The 20,767-nt window shown below is 45.8% G+C and overlaps 6 protein-coding genes across 9 annotated transcripts; 5 read left to right on the top strand and 1 right to left on the bottom strand.

The window, feature by feature from the left end:
• Window positions 1-6,889: 6,889 nt before the first annotated feature.
• On the bottom strand, window positions 6,890-8,973 carry LOC9630789. 3 transcript variants are annotated; one of them, XM_024664073.1, is made up of 3 exons: window positions 8,850-8,973; window positions 8,655-8,792; window positions 6,890-8,452 (listed from the first exon to the last, which is right to left on the bottom strand). In XM_024664073.1, exon 3 carries the CDS (start codon window positions 8,446-8,448, stop codon window positions 6,970-6,972), a length of 1,479 nt encoding a protein of 492 aa, XP_024519841.1. In that variant the 5' UTR covers window positions 8,449-8,452; window positions 8,655-8,792; window positions 8,850-8,973; the 3' UTR covers window positions 6,890-6,969. The 3 variants fall into 3 exon arrangements, with proteins under 3 accessions (XP_024519841.1, XP_024519840.1, XP_002990235.2); XM_024664072.1 differs by having other exon boundaries at window positions 8,655-8,789; XM_002990189.2 differs by having other exon boundaries at window positions 8,655-8,973.
• A 189-nt stretch (window positions 8,974-9,162) lies between these two features.
• On the top strand, window positions 9,163-13,498 carry LOC112342355 (protein PRD1-like). Its single transcript, XM_024664031.1, has 10 exons — window positions 9,163-9,570; window positions 9,638-9,753; window positions 9,807-9,964; window positions 10,033-10,326; window positions 10,391-11,360; window positions 11,421-12,093; window positions 12,147-12,412; window positions 12,466-13,063; window positions 13,138-13,372; window positions 13,424-13,498. Exons 1-9 carry the CDS (start codon window positions 9,163-9,165, stop codon window positions 13,345-13,347), a joined length of 3,693 nt encoding a protein of 1,230 aa, XP_024519799.1. The 3' UTR covers window positions 13,348-13,372; window positions 13,424-13,498.
• Window positions 13,499-13,860: 362 nt separating this feature from the next.
• LOC112340402 (putative protease Do-like 14) lies at window positions 13,861-15,721 on the top strand. Of its 2 annotated transcripts, none has more exons than XM_024664027.1 (10): window positions 13,861-13,914; window positions 13,979-14,054; window positions 14,123-14,329; window positions 14,437-14,558; window positions 14,636-14,847; window positions 14,914-14,995; window positions 15,057-15,199; window positions 15,251-15,371; window positions 15,424-15,516; window positions 15,569-15,721. In XM_024664027.1, exons 1-10 carry the CDS (start codon window positions 13,864-13,866, stop codon window positions 15,677-15,679), a joined length of 1,218 nt encoding a protein of 405 aa, XP_024519795.1. In that variant the 5' UTR covers window positions 13,861-13,863; the 3' UTR covers window positions 15,680-15,721. The 2 variants fall into 2 exon arrangements, with proteins under 2 accessions (XP_024519795.1, XP_024519796.1); XM_024664028.1 differs by having other exon boundaries at window positions 13,900-13,914; window positions 13,984-14,054.
• LOC9630788 (manganese-dependent ADP-ribose/CDP-alcohol diphosphatase) lies at window positions 15,681-17,099 on the top strand. The gene is made up of 9 exons (XM_024664030.1): window positions 15,681-15,805; window positions 15,860-15,950; window positions 16,011-16,104; window positions 16,154-16,279; window positions 16,325-16,384; window positions 16,436-16,560; window positions 16,614-16,701; window positions 16,762-16,810; window positions 16,866-17,099. Exons 1-9 carry the CDS (start codon window positions 15,739-15,741, stop codon window positions 17,048-17,050), a joined length of 885 nt encoding a protein of 294 aa, XP_024519798.1. The 5' UTR covers window positions 15,681-15,738; the 3' UTR covers window positions 17,051-17,099.
• Window positions 17,100-17,136: 37 nt separating this feature from the next.
• On the top strand, window positions 17,137-18,602 carry LOC112342354 (manganese-dependent ADP-ribose/CDP-alcohol diphosphatase-like). Its single transcript, XM_024664029.1, has 9 exons — window positions 17,137-17,229; window positions 17,292-17,385; window positions 17,438-17,531; window positions 17,591-17,716; window positions 17,789-17,848; window positions 17,906-18,030; window positions 18,086-18,173; window positions 18,224-18,272; window positions 18,332-18,602. The coding sequence occupies exons 1-9, from the start codon at window positions 17,151-17,153 to the stop codon at window positions 18,511-18,513; spliced, it is 897 nt and encodes a 298-aa protein (XP_024519797.1). The 5' UTR covers window positions 17,137-17,150; the 3' UTR covers window positions 18,514-18,602.
• A 443-nt stretch (window positions 18,603-19,045) lies between these two features.
• Window positions 19,046-20,714, top strand: LOC9630787 (cytochrome P450 71A1). The gene is made up of 2 exons (XM_002990223.2): window positions 19,046-19,974; window positions 20,036-20,714. The coding sequence occupies exons 1-2, from the start codon at window positions 19,108-19,110 to the stop codon at window positions 20,639-20,641; spliced, it is 1,473 nt and encodes a 490-aa protein (XP_002990269.2). The 5' UTR covers window positions 19,046-19,107; the 3' UTR covers window positions 20,642-20,714.
• Window positions 20,715-20,767: the final 53 nt, after the last annotated feature.

The following is a 20,767-nucleotide window of genomic DNA, read 5'->3' as shown; positions in this document are numbered from 1 at the left end:
GATGGACCCGGGATGGAGTTCGAGATGGACCTGAGATGGACCCGAGATGGAGTCCGAGATGGAGTCCGAGTTCAAAGAACAAGCATGAAGTGAGGGATAAGTGAGTCTCTAGAAAAGGGACACGAGATGGACCTGAGATGGAGTCCGAGATGAACCTAAGATGGACCTGAGATGGAGTCCGAGATGGAGTCCGAGTTCAAGGAACAAGCATGAAGTGAGCGATAAGTGAGTCTCTAGAAAAGGGACACGAGATGGACCTGAGATGGAGTCCGAGATGGACCTGAGATGGAGTCCGAGATGGACCCGAGATGGAGTCCGAGATGGACCCAAGATGGAGTCCAAGATGGACCCGAGATGGAGTCTGAGATGGAGTCGGAGATGGACACGAGATGGAGTCGGAGATGGACCCAAGATGGAGTCCGAGATGGACCCGAGATGGAGTCCGAGATGGACCTGAGATGGAGTCCGAACTGGACCTGAGATGGAGTCTGAGATGGAACTGAGACTGAGACTGAGACTGAGACTGAGTCTGAGTCCGAAATCAGGACCGAGACCGAGTCCGAGTTCAAGTTCGAGTATAAGTCCGAGTCCAAATACTAATACAGGCTGTTGGGTGAAAGCCCAAAGCAATTGTCCCCCGGGGGGGGGCGGGCTGCAAGGGGTAGGGAGAGTGTGGGGGTTGGAGCCCAGTGGAGCCAGTTTGGCCAGGAAAGGCCAGTTTGGCTCAAAAAGGCTGTACCCAAGTGTTGGGTGATGAGCTAACCACTGGGAAGTCCAAGACTAGAGTGAATACAGACCGACAAGCAGGGTAGAATACAGACCGATAAACAGGGTAGCTTGGTGAAGTGTTCAAGAGCCGGCTCTAGTTCCCCCAGAAGATCGAACGGTTGATGCTCCCAGTCCAAGTGTGGGTGGCACTATCTACTTGGATACCAGGCGTGGCTCAACGGAACCTCGCTCTAAGCTCATGGCTAGAACACTCAAAGGCGGAAGGCAGGGAGAGTACCCATATGGCCCACGTAGGGCCACAATGTTCCAAAATGTTGTCCCAAAGTCCCAAACTGTGGAAAGGAAGAGGAGCAACCCTCTATTGTGGTGACCAAAGACATAGTCACACGGTGAGGAAGTCTTAGAGGACTGTAGGACTTAGTAGTCAGGCTTGTGGGCATTTATCCAGTGGTAGTGTTAGCGAACACGGCCATGGACAGAAAGGGATTTGGTGAGGACTGGAAAGGAGATATTGGGGAAAGCTATTCCCCATGTCTGCGGGCATCCCAAGGATGCTAAGGAGTGGATCCGGGACAACCACTCATAGACATAGATAGCCCCATCTTGGAGAGATGGGATTGCGATGTAGGTGGTGCTAGACCACTGGTGTGACCCAGAGTGAATGGGCATGGCCTTAGCGTAACAGGTTGATATGTCGGTAGTACCTTGGGATGTCGGTCATGGGATTGGACACATGGAACCTTTGGACCAAATGCAATGGTTGAGTGGCATGGATGCCATTTTTGGGGCTAGCAAGTCCTTAAGTCCAAAATAGGACTTACGGAGGTTGTGAGTGAGATTCCTCCAAATGATCGGAGGTGTGATTAAGTGACTAAAGTAGAATGGAAAATTTAGTTGCTTACAATAATGTGCAATAGTTCCTAGGCAAAATGCAGTATCTCGGTCGTTTTGTGGACCATCTTTCTAATCACATTGCACCTTTGCTAGCATTACTGAAGTCATCAATATCATCTTTCATTTGATCTTTAAATTATGAGAGGGTGTTCATGGATCTCAAAGTGCTATAGATGACTCCTTCGGTTTTAGCATATCCTGACTACATTTAACATTTTCGTTTTGCATGTGGATGTTTTTGATATTGGTTTTGGAGGTGTGTTGATGCAAAAGAGCCCAAGTGTGTTTGGTTAGTGCTATCTTATTATATATATAAGTTGTATATTACAACAAATGGAGGTGAACTACTTCAGGATAGAAAAGGAGTGTTTAGCAGCAATTTGGCATTTTGAGAAATTTCATATATATGTTATTAGAAGATGATTATGCTGCTATTACTTCATTATTGAAGTGAAAGAGCCTAGTTGGTTGTATTGCTCGGTGGGCTTTGAAGTTTTAGATATATGATTTTGATGTTGTTCATCGCCTAGGGAGTTATATGGCTGATGTTGATGCCTTTTTTTCAAGTTTCTGTTCCTTTTTTACTCTCTTCTCCTATTTTTGATGAGCTTGTTGTTTTAACATCTATGGATTTTCTAGATGAGGATTCTGTGCCATTGACAGTTGCTGTACTTGACGTTCAGTGTCAACTAGGTGCAAAACAAGATTTACCTTCTCTTGACGAGGTTCGTGAGGCTCAAAAGATTGAGCTATGAATTGAAAGGCTTCGCAATAGATTTAAGAATCTTGCATCCCTTGCTAATAACTTGCTAATCCAATATTTACATTCTCAATATCGTCTTGAAGATGACTTTCTTTATTTTATGGGGATGGATCTTGATGATCATTTACAACTGGTGGTGCCTTCAATATTATTCCATGGTTTTTCCATGCCTACCATGATTCTCCTATTCTAGGCGGGTATATAAGACATTGTTGTGTGACTGAGAAGTTGTGCAGGTATTTCTATTGGCCGGAGATGCAATGTTATGTTATTCGGTATGTGTGTAGCTGCGTTTGGTGCCAAGCTCGTAATACTCTCCTTCGTGTTACGAAAGGACTATTGAAGTCAATTGCAATTTCCCGTTTGTTTTAGTTGGTGACATTTGATCTTTTGGAACCTTTTCCATAATCGACTGTTGACAATGAGTATGTTAATATTGCTTTTAACTACTTAACTTACTAGGTGGAAGTTGGTGCTCTTGCTAACATCTTTGCAACTGCTGTTAGATACTTCCTCTTCAATTGAGTGATGTTCAAACATTCTTGTCTAGAGTGGATTCTTTCAGATAATGAGGCATTTCACATTTTGATGTCTCGATTGGGGATATGCCACACTTTCACGAGTGTTTATCATCCATAATCAAACATTTTGGTGGAACGACTTGTTCGGACATTTAAAAGGATTATTGCAAAGTATATGAACTTTCAACATTTGGATTGGGTTGGTTATTTGTCATATCTTGGTATGTTTATGTCATAGAGGTGTAAAGTTTTGTTGATGCTTCACTATATAAACTCTTATATGGTCATGATTCAATATTACCATTGAAGTTAAGTTTACCTTCACGATTGCCATGAGCTACTGACGCTAGGTCGTGGGATCAATATTTGACAAACATTCTTCCATTTGTCTAAGTAGAGTCTACCGAACACTTATGCCGCATACAAGTGGGATAACAATGGCACTTCAACTCCTATTATCGTCCACTTACGGAGTACAAAATGGATGACTTGGTATTAGTCCATTTTCCCTATTTTATAGTACATGATTTATCGAAAGGGCTCTTTGCTTAGTGGAAAGGATTGTATTAAGTGTTACAGCAAGTTAGACTGCAAAGTTATGAGGCTTGACATGATGTCTAGCAGGCCAATCCTCTAAAAATTCTGTATGTGCAACAGTTGAAATACTTTGTACAAAGGGATTAAGAACAACTAATAGCACCTACAAATCCACCGATATCTTCTCCTAATGTTCCAGTCCCTTTATGAGAGAACTTTAATGGCCTTCCATTATTTTTTCCATTATTTTGAGAGGAGGGGATGATGTGAGGTCGAAGTGTATGGTTAAGATGTTGCATATTAATATTAGCATAGTAAGGTTTTAGTAGCCATTGGATTGGTTTCAATCTGGACCGCTCACTTCTATATATAAACTAAAGTTTTGGGGGTAATTGATATGCACATTTTTGTATTCCTTTTCTATATTCCATACACTTACAGAGCATAAAATGGAGAAATGTTCCAATATAAAGATATAATAAATATTAAGTAGTACTTGTTGATAATACTTTATATCAAGGAATTACAATAAAAATAATTCATTCTTTATATCCATCACCATTTGAACTTTCTGAAGGAGATATAGTCCTTGAGAAATTTCAAAATTACATTATGTAAATATTAATTATGGATAAGGATGTAAAAGATTTTTTACTTGAAAATTTAAATTATAACCTTCAAAAGAGTGTATATGAAAGAATTAATAAATAGTATATTATATATATATATATATATATATATATATATATTTATATATATATATATGCAAATTTATATATTTTTTAGGATATAAAACATTTTTACAAAAAAATTGAAGTGTTTTACAAAGACTTAGAATAAACACTACTCATAATTGTGGTTTTCCATTATAAGCTTCAAAAAAAGAAATTAAATTTAGCTTTAAAATTCTTATTTTGAGATTATGGATTCTTCAAAATTAATGAATATATGGTTATATCTTATTACTCTTACTCTAAATTTAGAGATTTTCACATTTTGCATCTATTAGAATATAAATAATTCTCTGGTCAGGTAAGAAAATTTCATTATAATTACAATTGGTAATTGTAGTTATACAAATGATTGATTAAAAATAAATTCAAAATGGTTTAAGATGTATGTCCCTATGGGCATCATTGGCGGCGCTCTCTTTCTCATGGGCTATCTTCCTCATATGGCTCATGTCAACACCATGGGCAAGGTAAGTTAAGCAAGCAGCACTTCCTCTCCCAGAATGAAATCTCTCTTGGATTGGATCGAGCAGCCAAATGAGAAGAATTAGAATTTCCTGCGTAACCTCTCGCTTTTGAATTTTTTGCAGGAAGCCCAAGCTGCCGCCTAGCAGTGGCCAGGAATCTTTTGTTTGTAAGAACTTTCTTGTGTTTCATAAGAACTTCCAGCCTTTCGGTTGAGAACTATTTCTTCTCATTCGATTTCCATTCGTCCGTTGGAACTTTCATGGATTTCTGCCTGTGAAGGATCGGTTTCTTTGTTCCAGAGAGCTCAAAATCCTCGCCAAGTTTCGCAAGTCTTTGTGAGTTTTCTGCGATTTTCTCCATGAAACTAACATTTACTTCACTCATGCAGGAACACCTTGGGAGGTCCGGCCAGGGACCGAGCTGATGCAAATTCTTCGATTCAATCCGGGGATTCCCATCGCGGAGATTTCATCCACCGGGAGCGCGCAGTTCTTCAAATCCGCGCTGCCGCTCCCTGGCCCCTTCCTGGGAATCTACTCCTACCCGCAAGAATCCTACTTCGAGATGACAGTTCTTGGGCAGTGGTTCCAAAGGAGAAACTCTTACTGTCCGGGATTGGAAGCCTCGAGGTGGCGAAACTGCTTGCTCTAGCAGTGGAGTCACACGGATGGAATGCTTATGCCACTGTCATAGTGGACAAGCTTCTTAGGGAGGAGCGTTTCAAAGACGAGGCTGAGAACTTCGTCCATCTTGCCTTGGAGCTCAAGAAATTGGATTCCTTGGAAGCTGCGGTTCAAGTCGCCCAAAAGATTCTCTTGTAAGATGGTGTATCGGGTTCTTGGTGATCATTTTCTTCCGGAGTTCTTGGAGACTCTAAAGGCTGGTGCTACAACCAAGGCGTTGTGTTCTCTAGTCCTACAGCACGACAAGCTTAGGCCAAGCAAAAGCTGTTTTCGATGGTCACTCAAAGGAACAATCTGGAAGAAGTTGCTCCATCACTTCTCGTCAAAGTGATGAGAGTTCTTGCGTTCTTTCTCGCCAATCCGGAGCTTCTGGATTCGTTTGTGGTCGCTTTGCTGCAGCAGGTGGCAAACGAAAAGCCGAAGGAGACGCTACTCGAAACGTTTCTTGCAGAAAGATCAGGATGGATGGAGGGCAAGGTCCCTGTGGGATTTGCTCCATGCTGAAGGACGGATGGCCCGTTTGAAGGATGGAATTCCGAGAGCGTCCTGTACCAGGCTTTGCGAAATTATCATGGCTTCAAACGACTTTGACATCGATGAAGAGTTACAAGCCTTGTTGCTGATCGACGAACCGAAACTTCTAAATTCTTTTATCAAAGTCGATGGGGTGAGCAATCGTCTCGTGGAAGCTCTTTGAAACAAATGGACGCTGCTCTTGGGTTACAAGACGTACAACTCTTCGAACAAGAAGAATGCCGACACCTCTAATCTCTTCAAGTGTCATGAAGGATTTCTGGCTTTGAAGCAAAACCCGGGAACCTTGGCATCCTTCCCGAAGCTTTGCGAGATGATAACGTCCAGGGCACTCCGGGCCGGAAGCTTTGGAAAGGTGATGGGCGTCCTCACTTGGCTTGGCAACGAGCAGCTGCTGGAAAAGTTGGAGGAGTCACTCTTGAAGTCCGAGCATGCATTGATTTTGAGAGAAGCTCTAAAGAAGGAAGAGAACTGGAGAGATGATACTGGATCTCGCAAAGTCGCGGGTGGGGAGCTTGTCAAGGATGAGATCCCCGGAGCTCACAAGGTACCGGTCTCCTCCTCCAGAGATTTTTGGAAGGTCCAGAGCACTACACTGGCAAGTTCAAGAACATCCATGGAGCTCGAAAGCTTGCAGACGAGATCAACAGCTTGAAGAAAGGTGGTCACTTGTAAGCGTCCGCGAGTGACGGTGGAAGTGGCCAGAAAGCCTTCGTTTTCATAACAAAGACCCACGAGTCTTTCGAGGCGAGATTGAGTATCATGATGGCCAGAACGAGATCCAGAAATTAAACCGGTGGATCGCTTCTCCTTCTTCATCGAAGAAGCGCAAAACCAGAGATTGATCCATCAAGATTGCTTGAAGATGTTACAAAGTGATGGAAAATCTAATTTGATATAAGCTTGATGTTTGCTAGCTAGAATTGACACAAAGTTCTTAGTGGCAAGAAGTTGAGTTCTAAGTTCTTAGAATTGCCTAGTTTCATTTGATAGATTCGAAGACAATGACTTAACAAATCAATCAACATGTTTATGTTTTAACAGATGTTTAAATTAAAAGACAATGATATGGTGATAACGTTGATATAATTGCCATCTTCACAAATCTCTTATGACTTAAACAACCATGCGAGGCACATTGCAGCTGTCCATGAAAAGCAACCGCCACCCGCGCCCATGCCTGTCAAAGGACAATAGTACTCGAATATCCCCCCATTCTTAACCAACTCGTAGCTATCCCTCTCCACGCGCTGCGCCAGCTCCCCGTACCCATACCTCTTGAGCCCCTCCGACACCATCCAGTTTACAATGAGCCAAACCGGTCCTCTCCAGTAGCGAAGTGCCTCAAACCAGGGATCCCGCGGGTCACAACTGGGGATACCGTACGCCACGTCGTCCAGCCACCGGCCCAAAGTCCGGGCCACCGCGCTGGCCTTCTCCCCGGACGCCACGCCAGCAAACAGCGGCAAGAACCCCGCCGACGTAGCAGCCGGCAAGAACTGCCCCGTCAGCTGATCCTTACACCTGTACAGCCCAGCCTCCACGTCAAACAGCGTATCAAACGCCACGTTGGCCCGGGCCGTCCAGCCGCGGATCTCCGACTCATCCGTACACGCCCCGGTTGCGCCCGCCAGCCACAAGAGGTCCTCGTTTGCCTTGTGGAGGATGCAGTTCGTGCAAAGGTCCGTCACCCTGAATGGCGTCTCGTAGTAGAGCTTGGCCTCGTCATAGTCGAGCGCGCGGAATCGATAGAGCAGCGTGAGGTAGCGATCATACTCGGCCTTCTGTGGTCTCATCTTCGCGTCTACGTGCCCCAAATCTCTTCTCACGTAGGGAGGTATGTCGTCGATTGGAACTCGAGCGAGCGCCTCGTCCCAAGCGGGGCTGTTGTCCATCCCCGTCTCCCAAGGATGGATCGTCGCAACCAGTCCTGTTCCTTCCGGATCCCTGGCCCTGTAGAACCAGCGGTGCCACGCTAGAAGCTTTGGAAAGAGCTTCCTCGCCATCGCTAGAGCTAGAGCCTTGTCTTTGGCCTCCTCCAAGAGCCTCCGGACCGAGATGGCCGCTACTGGAGGCTGTGTGATGCCTGTGCTGTTCCTGGGCTTGTCGGGCGATCCCCAAATCTCCGGACCCGGGAAGTAAGTCGAGCTCGGCTTGTGGAAGACGATGTGAGGAACCATGCCGTCTTCCCACTGCGCGGACATGAGCCGGTCCAATTCCTCCCATGCCCGCTCCTCCTCCATCTCGGCCAGGCCCAGTGACACGAGAGCCGAGTCCCAGTTCCACTGGTAAGGATAGAGTCCTTTGGCCGGGATCGTGTAGCCACCTTGGTCGTTCTCCGCTAAGATCTTCCTGCAAGCCTCCAGTGCCTGGGCTTTCATGGTGGCGAACTCTGGGCCGCAGCGGAATTGGGAAGCAAACCTTTGATCTTGGGCGGACGCGGCGGCCGCAGCCGGGATGGCCACCGACAACATGTTGTTGACGATCTCGGATACCTCCTTGGAGATCACAGGTGGTGCGTGAGGGATACTTGTAGCTTCCACTACTGGTGGCAAGCATCGCACTGGTCCCGCCATCCCAAATGCCATACGACTGTGATAAAAGAATGAGAACAAGTGTTAGAAACCCTGTTTACATATTAGGCCTGAGGAAAAGGTCGCTAAAAAGGTGTTAAAAACTTTTAAAAGGAAAAGGGTTCTTCGGTTTAAAGGAGCCTTTAAATCCTAACCCTCGGTTTAGATTAACCCTCCCTTTAAATCTTAACCCTTGCTAGAGAAAAAAAAGCCCAAAGTACCTGCACGAGCGTGGATGGACGACGGGGACGGGGCGAATCGCCTGCGTGGACGATCCACCGCGGAATTCGATGGGATCACAGGAATCCTTCCACGATAATGACGACAAGAGATGACGATCGATGCCGCCGTCCCTGCTGCTGCGACGAAAAAGAAAGATTAGACGAATGACAATGCGCCCGATGCGCGGTTTCAACCCCGAGAGGAATCATCGCCGATGGTGCCGACGATCGCGACTGGAAATCGCCGAAATTCTTGCGTGGCGCCGTGGGATTGGGATCCATCGTCGGATCCAAGCCCTGACCTAATGCGCCAGATCCAGCTTCCTCTTCTTCCCCCATTGAAAATTGTTTATGGCCGTTTCCTCTTCCGTTAACTGCTGACGCGTGTCGTGACGTAGTATGACGTGGCAATGATGCTACTTTTAGGGCTTAGTAATGACATGTAAGATCTTTGAATTTTCCCGCGCTTGGTTTTAGGGCTTTTGCTAGGGTTTAAGGCAATGCGATGATGGGTGCTGGGTGTCGCCGTGGGCACGCGCAGGGATTGTTCCTCTCGACGTCGCCAGGCGGCGGGGGGATCTGCCTGGGGTGTCTCGCGGAGCTTCTTGTGGATCCATCGTCGTTCGTCACGCACAAGGCGTACGCGCTGGCGGAGCTCTCCCGGTGCCTCGAGGACGAGGAGTTTTGCGATGGATTCCTGCGCTACCACTCGCATTTCCTCGCCGGGCCGCTGTGCCAGTCGGTGTTCTTCTGCCATGACGAGGCGCTGGCGAAGGCCACGGTCGATTTCATCCTCAGCCTCTGCCGATCTACCGTGGAGGAGGACAGGGCGCTGCTCGACGATTTCATCACGTTCGTGTCGATGCAGCTTGGCGCCCGGTCCACGATCGTGTGGAGCAAGGGCCAGCGATTCACGGTAGGCAATCCATTCTCTTTTCTTTTTCTTGCATCACTCGATTTCTATCTCCATTTTTCTTTGGAAGTTACACACGATGGGGCTTCTTCTCGATCTTCATAGCAAGATGGATTCTTTCGTCCCCAGCACAATCCAATTCCAGGATTTGATGGAAAACATGGTCTTGGCTCTACAACATGCCTGGTATGGTTGGCTCCTAACTATCTGAGCATGGTTGTTACTAAAAGTTCTTGTAGTGACGATATCAAAGGAGAAGTTCTTTTTCTTCTATTCAGGATCTCTAGTCTCAAAGGTGGCATGGACAAACTTTCGAACTGGTTCCAGAAAATCATCACTCTCACAGTGGCAGTTCTCTTGAAGGCTGAGAGCGATGAAATCAGAACAAATGGTATAGGTACGTGTTTCTTATCGGAACTCTCTTTCTTTCGCTCGCTCATGTCAGAAAATTTTGTGCTTTTAAAGCTCTTCTATCTGTGCTGGCGAAGAACAGTATCTTTCAGCTGCGTAACCAAGAAAACGAATCACAGGAGAGCCAGAACAGCGATGCTGTTTCCAGTCGGGGTAATCTCGATTTCGTGACAACTTTCGCCGAAGCCATCAAGGGGTCGCTATTGTCATCGGACCCCCAGGTCCAGTTGTCTTCGTTGCAGCTTATTTGCGCTATATGCCCGAAAGACGTTGATATCTCTAAGGAATTGGCTATTCTCGTCGAAGAAGGCATCGCGGATTACATCTTTGAGGTCCTAAGAGTATCAGGTCAGCTAATTTTATCCTTCACGTACGCGTCATCTTCTTGACTGACCTGAGTTTTGGAAACCAGAAAGTTTATCTACTCTTGCCGTGACAGCAATCCGCGCCCTGTCTATACTCTCTGCGGCAAAACGTGTTTTCTCTCAACGTTTAATGTTGGGGGTTGAATCTATAGTCCGTGTTCTCGAGCACTCAAGTGGAGCGGGTTTTGCTTCTGTACAGGAAGATGCTCTACAACTGCTAGCAGCTGGGCTTTCCGAGTGTCCTGGTTCTGTCAACTCCTCCAAGGCAGAACAAATATTTGCAACATTGTCCAGCATATTGCAGCAGCATGGGGATCGCGTGCAAGATGCAGAGATGGTTGAGGAGGCTATGAGCTTGTCGTCTGGCACTTACGGTGCTGCTTGCATGGCCATGATCGCGCTGCTGAATGTGCCAGGATTTGCAAGTATTTCTTCGCTTCCTCAACGTGTACTCAGTATGCTAACCAACGTAATGACGAGTATTCTCTACGACCGCTTTCTTCAGCCGAAGGCGCTTATATGCTCCCTCTTTCTGCTTCAGCATGCTTTTGTCTTCGAAGTCAAGCGTGATAGAAGGACATCGGACTTCTTCAGTACCTTCGAAAACAAGCTCCTTCCATTTCTAGCAGAGAGAACACGAGCTTTGGAGGACGAAGTCGCAGCGGAGGCTATATTTGCGTTTTTGACTGCCGTTGTTCAGACCAAAGCTTCAGGAAACAACGCATTGGGGATTTCAGAGAGGCTGGCAAGAGACAAGTGGTTAAGTCTCGGGTTTGCAAGCACAGGTCGCTTCAGGTCAGAGATCTTTAAGAAACGCGTACTAACTTTCGTGGCAACAATAATCGATGCTCTTGACGAAGATGATAAAACGGACGGCAGCATTTTAGCAGCCATACATGTTTTGCCTACAGATCCTGACGATTTACTTGCTCTACTCGAGCAGAGCGGTGCTTTTATTCCAACTGTTCACCCGGCTGTCGTCTCGATTATCTACGCGAGCTACATGCATCATGACAGGTCCAGTTCTATTTGTTTTCGTTCTCGCGAGCAATATTGATCTTCGATCTTGTGTTGCAGACTAGTTGATCAAGAGCAGCTTCTTGCTTCGCTTGAGCAGTTTGTGTTGCTCCACGCATTAAGTCTTCAGGTGCACACCAAGTGTCTGCTTCAAGTTGTCAGTCTGTACGCAATACTCAAGCAGGACTCTTCCTTGAAAGCAGTTTTTAGTGTCGAAGCGGAGTACCTGCTCGTGACGTCCATCCAACACAACGAGACTTCTGTCAGCTTGTCTGCTAAGATCCCCTTGTCCGTTCGGAACTGGATGCTTTCTCAGGAGGGACTGAAGTCGCTATGCTCGCGCCATATTTACAATCTGTTCCGTGCAGCGTCATCGTCCCAAGCCGATGCAACACCAGATCTTGAAGCACTTTGCAGCGTAGTCGAGCACGAAAACGGCGTTGTTCTTGTCAACTCTCTACTCCACAAAGTAGCTCTGGAGAACATTGGGAACGACATGGAGATGCTTACGACGGTGTTAAAGCGTATCTTGGAGTTGAAGGGCCAGCTTGCGAATCGGTTCCATCAGAAAGACATCATATCCAACATGCGTAATTGGTACATCCTTTGTGGCAGTAAAGTTCCGGCGTCAACCTTGATTCCGTTCATTGAGCTGCTTGTTCAGCTGCTTCACACACTAACACCAGAAAGTACGAGGAGGAAGAGTGGATTGTGGCAGGACATAGTTAATCAGGTAATGTGTTTCTCTTTTTCTTTATCTTCATTTTAACATTGGATGGTTTACAGACAATGTATCTTTTTATTCGAAGACAAGACTGCTCCCAGCACAGCCTCACTATTTCGATTCTGGCTTTTCTTTGTCTGTTATGCTACCAATTTTCCTCGGGGCTGAGCTTTCTCTCCGACGCTGCTGCAGAAATATTTAACAACAAGGAGTTTTGCGCGGCTCTAATGCAGCGTGTCACTGGTTCATTGGAGGAAGACTCGTGTAGTGCGGAGAATGAACAGAGCTTGTGTCTTGCTCTAGTTTTCCAGCTTTTGTGGTTACAACAGTAAGTAGTGTCTGAAGTTTGTTAATGCAGTTTTGACACCTCCGATTTGCCAGGTGTAAGAATGGAGAGCTAGAGGAAACTGGAGCGCTCTCTTTCGAAAATCTATGCCGCATCATATACTCCAAGCCGGATTTGCCTCGACTTCTCGCTTTCTGTTGCCTGTCAGAGAAGTTTCGACACCTGACAGTATCGACTGCCCGCCTCGATTCTGTGTTCAATCCATCGTCCCTCAAGTCAATGCTTCTGCTGCTTCAAGGATTCGTTCTTGACGAGAACGACGTCGTCCAGATAAACGCGTCATCATGCTTGCTATCACTATTGACGAGCAAACATCTCACAGCGAAGCAGAAGCAGACGGTTGAAGAGAGTCCCTGGTACTGTTTCTTGGCGAAGGAGATCACCCGTGAACTTCCGTTATGCACCAAAGGCAGCTCAGTCGAGCCAAGGATGAAGCTACTCATCTCACTGCTCAAGATTTCGAAGAATTACAACTGGTTTCCTTCGGCTTTTGCATCTTCGAGCATCACGTCCGTCATTTCAGCACTGCCTGGTCGTGAAGTATACTTCTGGGAAGTGTGCTTTTTCCTCGAGCTGCTTCGCATGAAGTGCCTCGAGAGCGAGCAAGTCAAGGCACTCTCCGACCATTATCAGGTAAAACGGAACACTACTTTCTTTCTTTTTTTCCATTTGTATTTTCTTTTCTTTTCTTTTTTGCAACTTTGTAGTCGTTTCGAAAAGCTTGCCACCAGCAGAAGAGCTTAATAACGAGTTCGGAAAAGCAGAAATCTGTGGGAGGAACAGGAGCGCAAACTTTTGGTGAAAGTTTTCAAGTGATGATAGAGCTGGTGCTATCACAATGCAGTTTCGAAGTCTCAGAGACGACTGCTGTTCTTGGCAAAATCGACGAGTTCATGCGAGAGGTAGCTAAACTTTGAACCAAGTTCTTTCTGTCCATATCTGGTAAGCAATCTCTTGGTATTTTTTTTCTCTTACTTATCCTTTGCCTAGCAGTGCATACACAACGCCTTGTGGAGAGCAACTTCACTTCTTACGCCCGAAACACGAGGCTCTTTAACTCCGATCCAGGCAAGGAACTCTTGATGCGTTTGCGTACGCTAATGCTCCCCTTAATGTATCAGATTGGTGTATTCTTCGCTTGGAAACTTCAAAACACCGCTCTCCAAGCTTGGCTCTACCGGGTTTCGAGATTTGCATCGCAGTGGAGAAAAGAAGTTATAGATCGACATCGCAGATCAATCAGGCTTGTCATGTTTCATTTTCGTTCAAGAATGCTACATCTTGCGCAGACTACAGGGTGGTTCTCCGTGGGCCTTCATGAAAGCTTGAAAGTGGAAGTTACCAATTCATAAGCAGCGAATAGTATTGGCTTTTTCTTCTATTTGGTAGTAAACCATAAACCCATTTTTTTTCCTTAGGGTTCTGTCTAACAAATGGCACACCGGTGGTGGTCGCGTCTTCGCGGTGTGAGCTCCACATTCCTGGTAAGATTTTTCGTTTGTAAATTTCCTCTCGCTGATCATCCTTGGGGCGCTTCTTTTCATCTAGCATAGCAATATCGCTTCAAGCAGCGCTGCCAAAGTCGGGGCGATCGCTGCTGTTGGGGCTACTTGGCTCTACCAAGGTCTCTAGTTTTCTTCCTCTTCTCTTATCTGTGCTCATGTTTTTTCTTTTCTTCCTCTCTCTCCGTAGATCCCCTCGACTGGCTCGACACTGGAAGGATGATGAATCAACGCAGTATCATGTGGAGTTTGCTTGGAAAGAACAGCATTGCTTATTCGGAAGACTTGAGCTTACGTCCATCAAGAGCCGAAACAGGAGATTTCCTGACACGATACACCATCGCTGACGCCGCTGCAAAGGCTGCCCCTGGAATCGTCAACATAACTGTGGATGTTGGTAAGGACTGGATTTCTTTTAGAAAAGAGACTCCTTCTGCATTTTTTCCCTTTCGATTCTTTGTTCTTGGCAAGTTCTAACCAGTTCTAACCAGCTGAAAACTCCAGGAATAAGGAACGTATTCATGGCAAGATCATCCGGCTCTGGCTCGATCATCCAGTCAGACGGGACCATCCTGACAAATGCGCATGTTGTTGCTGAGGCGGGAAGAGGTTCTCACTCAGGCAAGGTGTGGAAAACAAACTCTTAACCATGTTTTTCTTTTCTTTCAAGCATACGCTAACGCTTTCTATGCTGTATCGTCAGATTGTTGTCACTTTGCACGATGGACGTACTTTTACTGGCGAGCTCGTATGCTTCGACATGATAACGGATATTGCCGTGGTCAAGATCAAGTCCAAAGCACCACTGCCCACTGTCAAAATTGGTTCGTCGCGAAAGCTGCGAGCAGGTGAGTGGGTGATCGCTGTAGGGAGTCCTCTACATCTCCAGAACACTGTCACTGCTGGGATAATCAGGTGACAAAGCGTTTCAGCTGCGAGCTGTAGTCTTTTAAACTTTTCCTGCTCCGGTGTTATATGCAGTGCAGTGGAAAGAAAGAGTAGCGAGATTGGTTTGCATGGTGCGACCACGGATTACATACAAACCGACGCGGCAATCAATCAGGCTTGTTATATTCGTTGATTTGCTGTGTTCATTTTTACGAATGTTGGTATAAGTTTTACAGGGTAATTCGGGTGGTCCACTGCTCAACATGGATGGAGAAGTCATTGGGATCAACACGATAAAGGCGATGGCTGCGGATGGTGTGAGCTTTGCAATCCCCATCGATACCGCTGTGAAAGTCATGAACCAGCTCAAAAAGCACGGGTAGGCATAATCTTGTTGTGCTTGTACTCTGATTGTGATTTTGTGTTGCAGGCATGTCGTGCGACCTTGGCTAGGAATCAAAATGCTGGAACTCACCGAAGCAATCATCGATCAGCTCAAGGACCGAGATCCGTCGTTTCCAAACGTGTCCAAGGGTGTTTTGGTACCACAGGTAAAATCCCATCTGTTTGGCCGTATGCTAAGCTTGACACACAGTTTGTCAGGTGATTCCTGGCTCCCCAGCTGAGAAAGGTGGCCTTCGACCAGGAGACGTGATCGTGGAGTTTGATGGGAAGCCCATCGACTCAGTGAGCCAGGTTGGCTTGTTTCTCATACTTTCTTTACAAACCAAGAACCGAGAGTTTTCAGATTGTGGACTTGCTGGGAGACAAAGTTGGAGTGAGTTTCAAAGTTGTGGTGAAACGAGCTTATGGCAAGCAAGCAACTCTGATTGTGGTTCCAGAGGAAGCCACTCCTTGAAGAACCAGAGGTTTTTAAAGTGAATCGAAATTTTTTGCTCTCTAGGTTTTGTGTGCACTATGGCGACAGCTTTGTTCTCTTTTGGAGTGGTAGCGGATGTCCAACACGCGGACAAAGATGACGGAAGTAAGTCTATGGTTAACAAGTTTGGAACTAATTCCTTCCTCGTCCCTCTTCTAGACTTTGAGGGCCGGTGTCAACGCTATCGCGAGGCTCCTGGAAAACTAGCACTGGCGATCTCGGATTTCAATGCGAGACAAGAAGAAATCTCGTAAGCATAGAGGGTTCCTGTCCAAATTGTTTTCTTCTTGTTTTAATCTTCGAGTTCCAGTTTCGTTCTGACCCTTGGCGACATCATTGATGGCAACGAGAGCTTGGAGCTCACTAGTAAAGATTTTGATGTTGTCCTGAATGAGCTGAGCAAGGTAATAGTTGTTTTGGCGTCTGGTTTGATTGATTTAGCTACGTTTCCAGTTGCAAGTGCCCGTAGATCACGTCCTGGGAAATCACTGCCTTTCACTACCGCGAGAGGTTCTCATGCAACAATTGAAGATCCCAGCTCGTTACTACGAACGAAGGCTTGGTCACAAATGGGCACTGGTAAAGTGTAGTGGCTTGTTTTCGCTGATATCATTTGTTCTGTAGGTGGTGCTGGATTCTATGGATCTGAGCTCAACTTGGTCATCCGACACACCAAATTACAAAGCATGGTTTTTATATCTTCTCTTTGCTTGAAATTAATATTTGTACCTGTAGGAGACTCAAGAATTTCTCAAGTTGTTTCCCCTGGGTGACGAGAACCCGCAAATGTCCCTTTGGAACGGTGGGATTGGCGAAGAGCAAAAGAACTGGCTACGGAAAGTTTTAACTGACGCAGAGAGGTCTTGGTCGCTCTAATATTTGCTTGTGGAAAACCGATCCATAATTTTTCCAGGCACAACGTGAAACTCATTGTTGCACAACACCATCCTTTGATACAAGGCTCAGCTCCAAGCACGCATTTTCTCTGGAACCACAATGAAGTAAATCTCAAAAAAGCAGGCTCTCATTCAACTCTCTCTTGACTTTGTTTCGGGTTGTAGATCTCGACTATGCTTGTGGAAAGTTCTGCAGTGGTTCTATTTCTGTGTGGTGAGTAGAAAATACAAGAACTCCTTACTTCGTGTTCTGATCTTTCTATCAACAGGCCATTATCATCCTGGTGGATATGCTTGTGTTTCTGGCAAGCACTTTGTTACGGTAGAAGCCATTCTGGAAGCACCAACAGGTTCTCATGCCCACGGATTTGTGAGTGTCTACGAGGACAAGATCACGATTCATGGGCATGGAACTGTTACAAGCCGGGAGCTCCAGATCTCGGCTGCAAAGTGAAGACTTTCATTTCTGGACTTCAAATAATCAACTTTCATTATGAGACCTTTAGCCTGAAGCTTTCTTGTCTTGGTTTTGAGCTACAGGGAAACCCAGGGAAATGGAAGATCGGTCAGAGGAGCCTCTAGCTTCGTTTGGACTGATAGCCGATGTTCAATACGGCGACAAAGCTGACATTGGTAAGACAAATGTGAGTATTTCCTTCCTTCTGATAACAGATACAGTGCTTTCGCCTTCGCAGTGGCGTCCAATGGCAAGACCAGGAGATACAGAGAGGCTGCAGGAAAGCTTGCCAAAGCTATAGCTTTTTTCAATCTCAAGAAGGACGAGCTCTTGTAAGCTAGAGTTTCCAATGTCGCTGGTTGATCTAAACGATTCAATTACCAGATTCATGCTATCACTGGGCGACATTGTGGATGGGAACACGACCAAGGAGAAAACAATGGAAGACTTTGATGTCGTTCTGGCTGAGCTTCAAAAGGTTAACAAGCATTTGGGAGTCAAATCCTTTGCTTTTAATTCTTATGTCTGACACTGTAGCTCGATCTGGAAGCTGTTCATCTGATTGGAAACCATTGCTTGTCACTGCCCAGAGAGCTCCTAAAGCAGAAACTTTCGATCCCGGCCTTTTACTACCAGCGCGACTTGTGCCCGGGCTGGAGATTGGTACCATTGCATTTCCAAAGGAATTTCTCTTAAAGTTTGATAACTTTAGCGTTTTCTTTTTTATATTCTCAGGTGGTGCTGGATACGATGGATATGAGTGTCAAATGGCCCGAACACACACCAAACTATAAGGTTATTTCTCAGTTCTGCAAAGCTCGCTACTAGAACGAACATCCTTTATCATGGCAGGAAGCTCTAGATTTCCAAAAATCCCATCCTTTTGGTGTTGATCACCCGCAAATGGCCCTCTGGAATGGAGGCATTGGCTCAAAGCAGAGAGTGTGGCTAGACAATGCTGTCCGAGATGCACAAAGGTATGACGACGATGACCATTTCCAGTTTGTTGTCTAAAGCTTTTGGGCTTTGTAGGAGCAACACAAAGCTCATAGTTTGTGGACATCACCCAATCGTCGCTGGCTCCTCACCACCAAAGCATTTGGCCTGGAACCATCACCAGGTTAGCCAAAAAGCTTGTAAATCTCCTTTGATCATCTTGTTTGTCTTCAGATACTGTCAACGCTGCTGGGAAGTCCTGAGGTTGTGCTGTATCTTTGCGGTAAGAATAACAACTTCACACACTACCATCTATGTAATTCTCGATTTTCGCCTTTGCAGGGCATTACCATTCCGGAGGCTATGCATGTATCAATGGAAAGCATTTTGTGACGCTAGAAGCCATTCTGGAAGCACCAGAGGGCTGGTGTGCCCATGGCTTGCTGAGAATTTACAATGGCTGGATCGAAATACAGGGCTATGGCAGCGTCATTAGCAGGCGTCTTCACTTTAAAAACATTTAATTTCCATAGCCACCAATATCTGGGATATGGGATATGTGTTTGGGCTTTTATTTACATTTTATGCAAATGAATGAAATGATTCTTATTCACCAAGGCTATTAATTCTTTTTGAGCTCATAAGTTTGCATATGCATGATCACAGATTTATCAAATGAGAAGACTTGGCAGTTTAGAAGAACCTTATAAACTGTGATCCATAATATATTTCGAGTATAAGTTGGTGCACTAATGTGGGTGGATCGTTTTCAGATTCATGAATACAAAAGAAGCAGATTACCAATGTAACTGTGTGAATGCTTGACCAGCCGCAACTGACTTCTACAGTGAATGATGTTGCCAACAAAACGCACGTCCGCCATATAAATGCGAAAGTTGCTCAGTCCGTCTTGGCTCAACTTGTCTGGATGCTGAAATTAATATTTCTAGCAATGTGGAACTTTGACCTTGTGATATAAAGGTCTCGTCAGGGGATTTTCTGAGCAGTATTCAAGACAACAGGGCATTGTTAACAGCAATTCTACACAAGTCTGTTGCCCACAGTCTACAGAAGTTCTTAGCTATTCTTCTTTTAGCTATTCTTCTGGCAATAACTCAATGGAGTTTCACTACTGGTCTCTGTCTATCTTCTCCCTGCTCGCAATACTAGGAACCGTCTGGTGCTTGGTGAGAATCTTGTACCCGTCAAAAAGATACAAAGGCCTACCTTGTCCAAGGATGTTTCCAGTAATTGGTCATCTTCACTTGCTCAGACGTGATCCTCATCGTGTTCTTCTCGCACTTGCTCGAGAGTTTGGACCCTGCATGTATCTCAAGCTGGGTCAGTATCCATGCCTGGTGCTTTCTTCTCCGCAAGTCACTAAAGAAGCGCTCCAAGGCCATGACATCGCTTTCTCATCAAGGCCAGCGCTTTCAGCAGCTAGGATTTTCGGTTTCAATGGGTCAGGTGTGCTGTGGGCACCTTACGGAGAACATTTGAAAATGGTGAGGAAATTCTGCATCTTGGAGCTGCTAACACCAAGACGGGTGGACTCTTTTGAGTCCATTCGAGCTGAAGAAAGATCGCGTTTCGTGAGTCAACTTCGCGACATTGCAAACAGGAATGAAGCTGCAGACTTGACATCCATGCTTCTGAACATGACTCTAAATATCATGATGAGGATCGTGCTTGGGACGAGTAGCGCGACTGTAGACAAAGAAACAAAAACGGTAAAGGAACTGATCGCTGAAGCTTTTGTTAGCACAGGGGAGTTTCTAGTTGGAGATTATGTGCCTTGGCTAAGCCTGCTCGACACAAAGAAGAAATCCCGTATGAAAGCTTTGAAAGAACAAATGAGCTCCTATTTGCAGAAGCAGATTGAAGAACACCATGATCAGAATGATAAGTCCGCTGACTTCATGACACTTATGTTACAGAGCCCAGAAATTGGAAGCAATGATGTTGCGATCAAAGCTGTGATTGCGGTAAGGACAGACAGTAGCCTTGTTTGAGCTAGCGGGCTTACAACTTAACAAACTTCTGCAGGATATGATTGCTGGAGGAACAGACACGAGTGCTATCACTGTGGAATGGGCATTAGCTGAGCTAATGAAGCATCCAGATTTGATGGCTAAAGCACAGGAAGAACTTGACAACGTTCTAGGAAGAAAGTCTCAGGTTCAGGGGGGTCACCTTCCCAAACTCGAATATCTTGCTGCAGTGATCAAAGAAACGCTCCGGCTCCATCCACCGGGTCCGCTGCTTATCCACGAGACAACACAAAACTGTCAGCTCAAGAACGTATTTGTACCACAAAAAACTCTAGTCTTTATCAACCTCTATGCATTGGGCAGGGACGAGAGTACCTGGGTCGACCCTCTGAAGTTTGATCCGAACAGGTTCATAGATAAGAAAAACGATGGCTGTGGTCACGACTTTGGAGATTACCTTCCGTTTGGAGCTGGTAGACGTGGTTGTCCTGGTATGCATCTGGCACTCACAGTGGTTTCGGTTACGTTGGCGAGCTTGTTGTATGGCTTCAACTGGAAAATGCCAGACGGTATGAGCTTCGAGCATTTGGATATGAGTGAGGGAGCTGGATTCACCATTCCCCGTGCACTTCCCTTGAAGCTTGTTCCTTTGCCTCGCTAAACATGAAAACTGCTTTGTCTCCTGATAATTAAGAGGTTAAATAATGCTTAATAATAAATTGAGTTAAGAAAACGTTTGTCAGCGGTCAAAATGGCAACAGTCGCGACCGGTGAGAGTCCAAAGGTG

Source organism: Selaginella moellendorffii, unplaced genomic scaffold (assembly GCF_000143415.4).
Source record: "Selaginella moellendorffii unplaced genomic scaffold, v1.0 SELMOscaffold_106, whole genome shotgun sequence".
Taxonomy (NCBI): Eukaryota; Viridiplantae; Streptophyta; class Lycopodiopsida; order Selaginellales; family Selaginellaceae; genus Selaginella; species Selaginella moellendorffii.
This window is presented reverse-complemented; position numbering and strand designations above follow the sequence as displayed.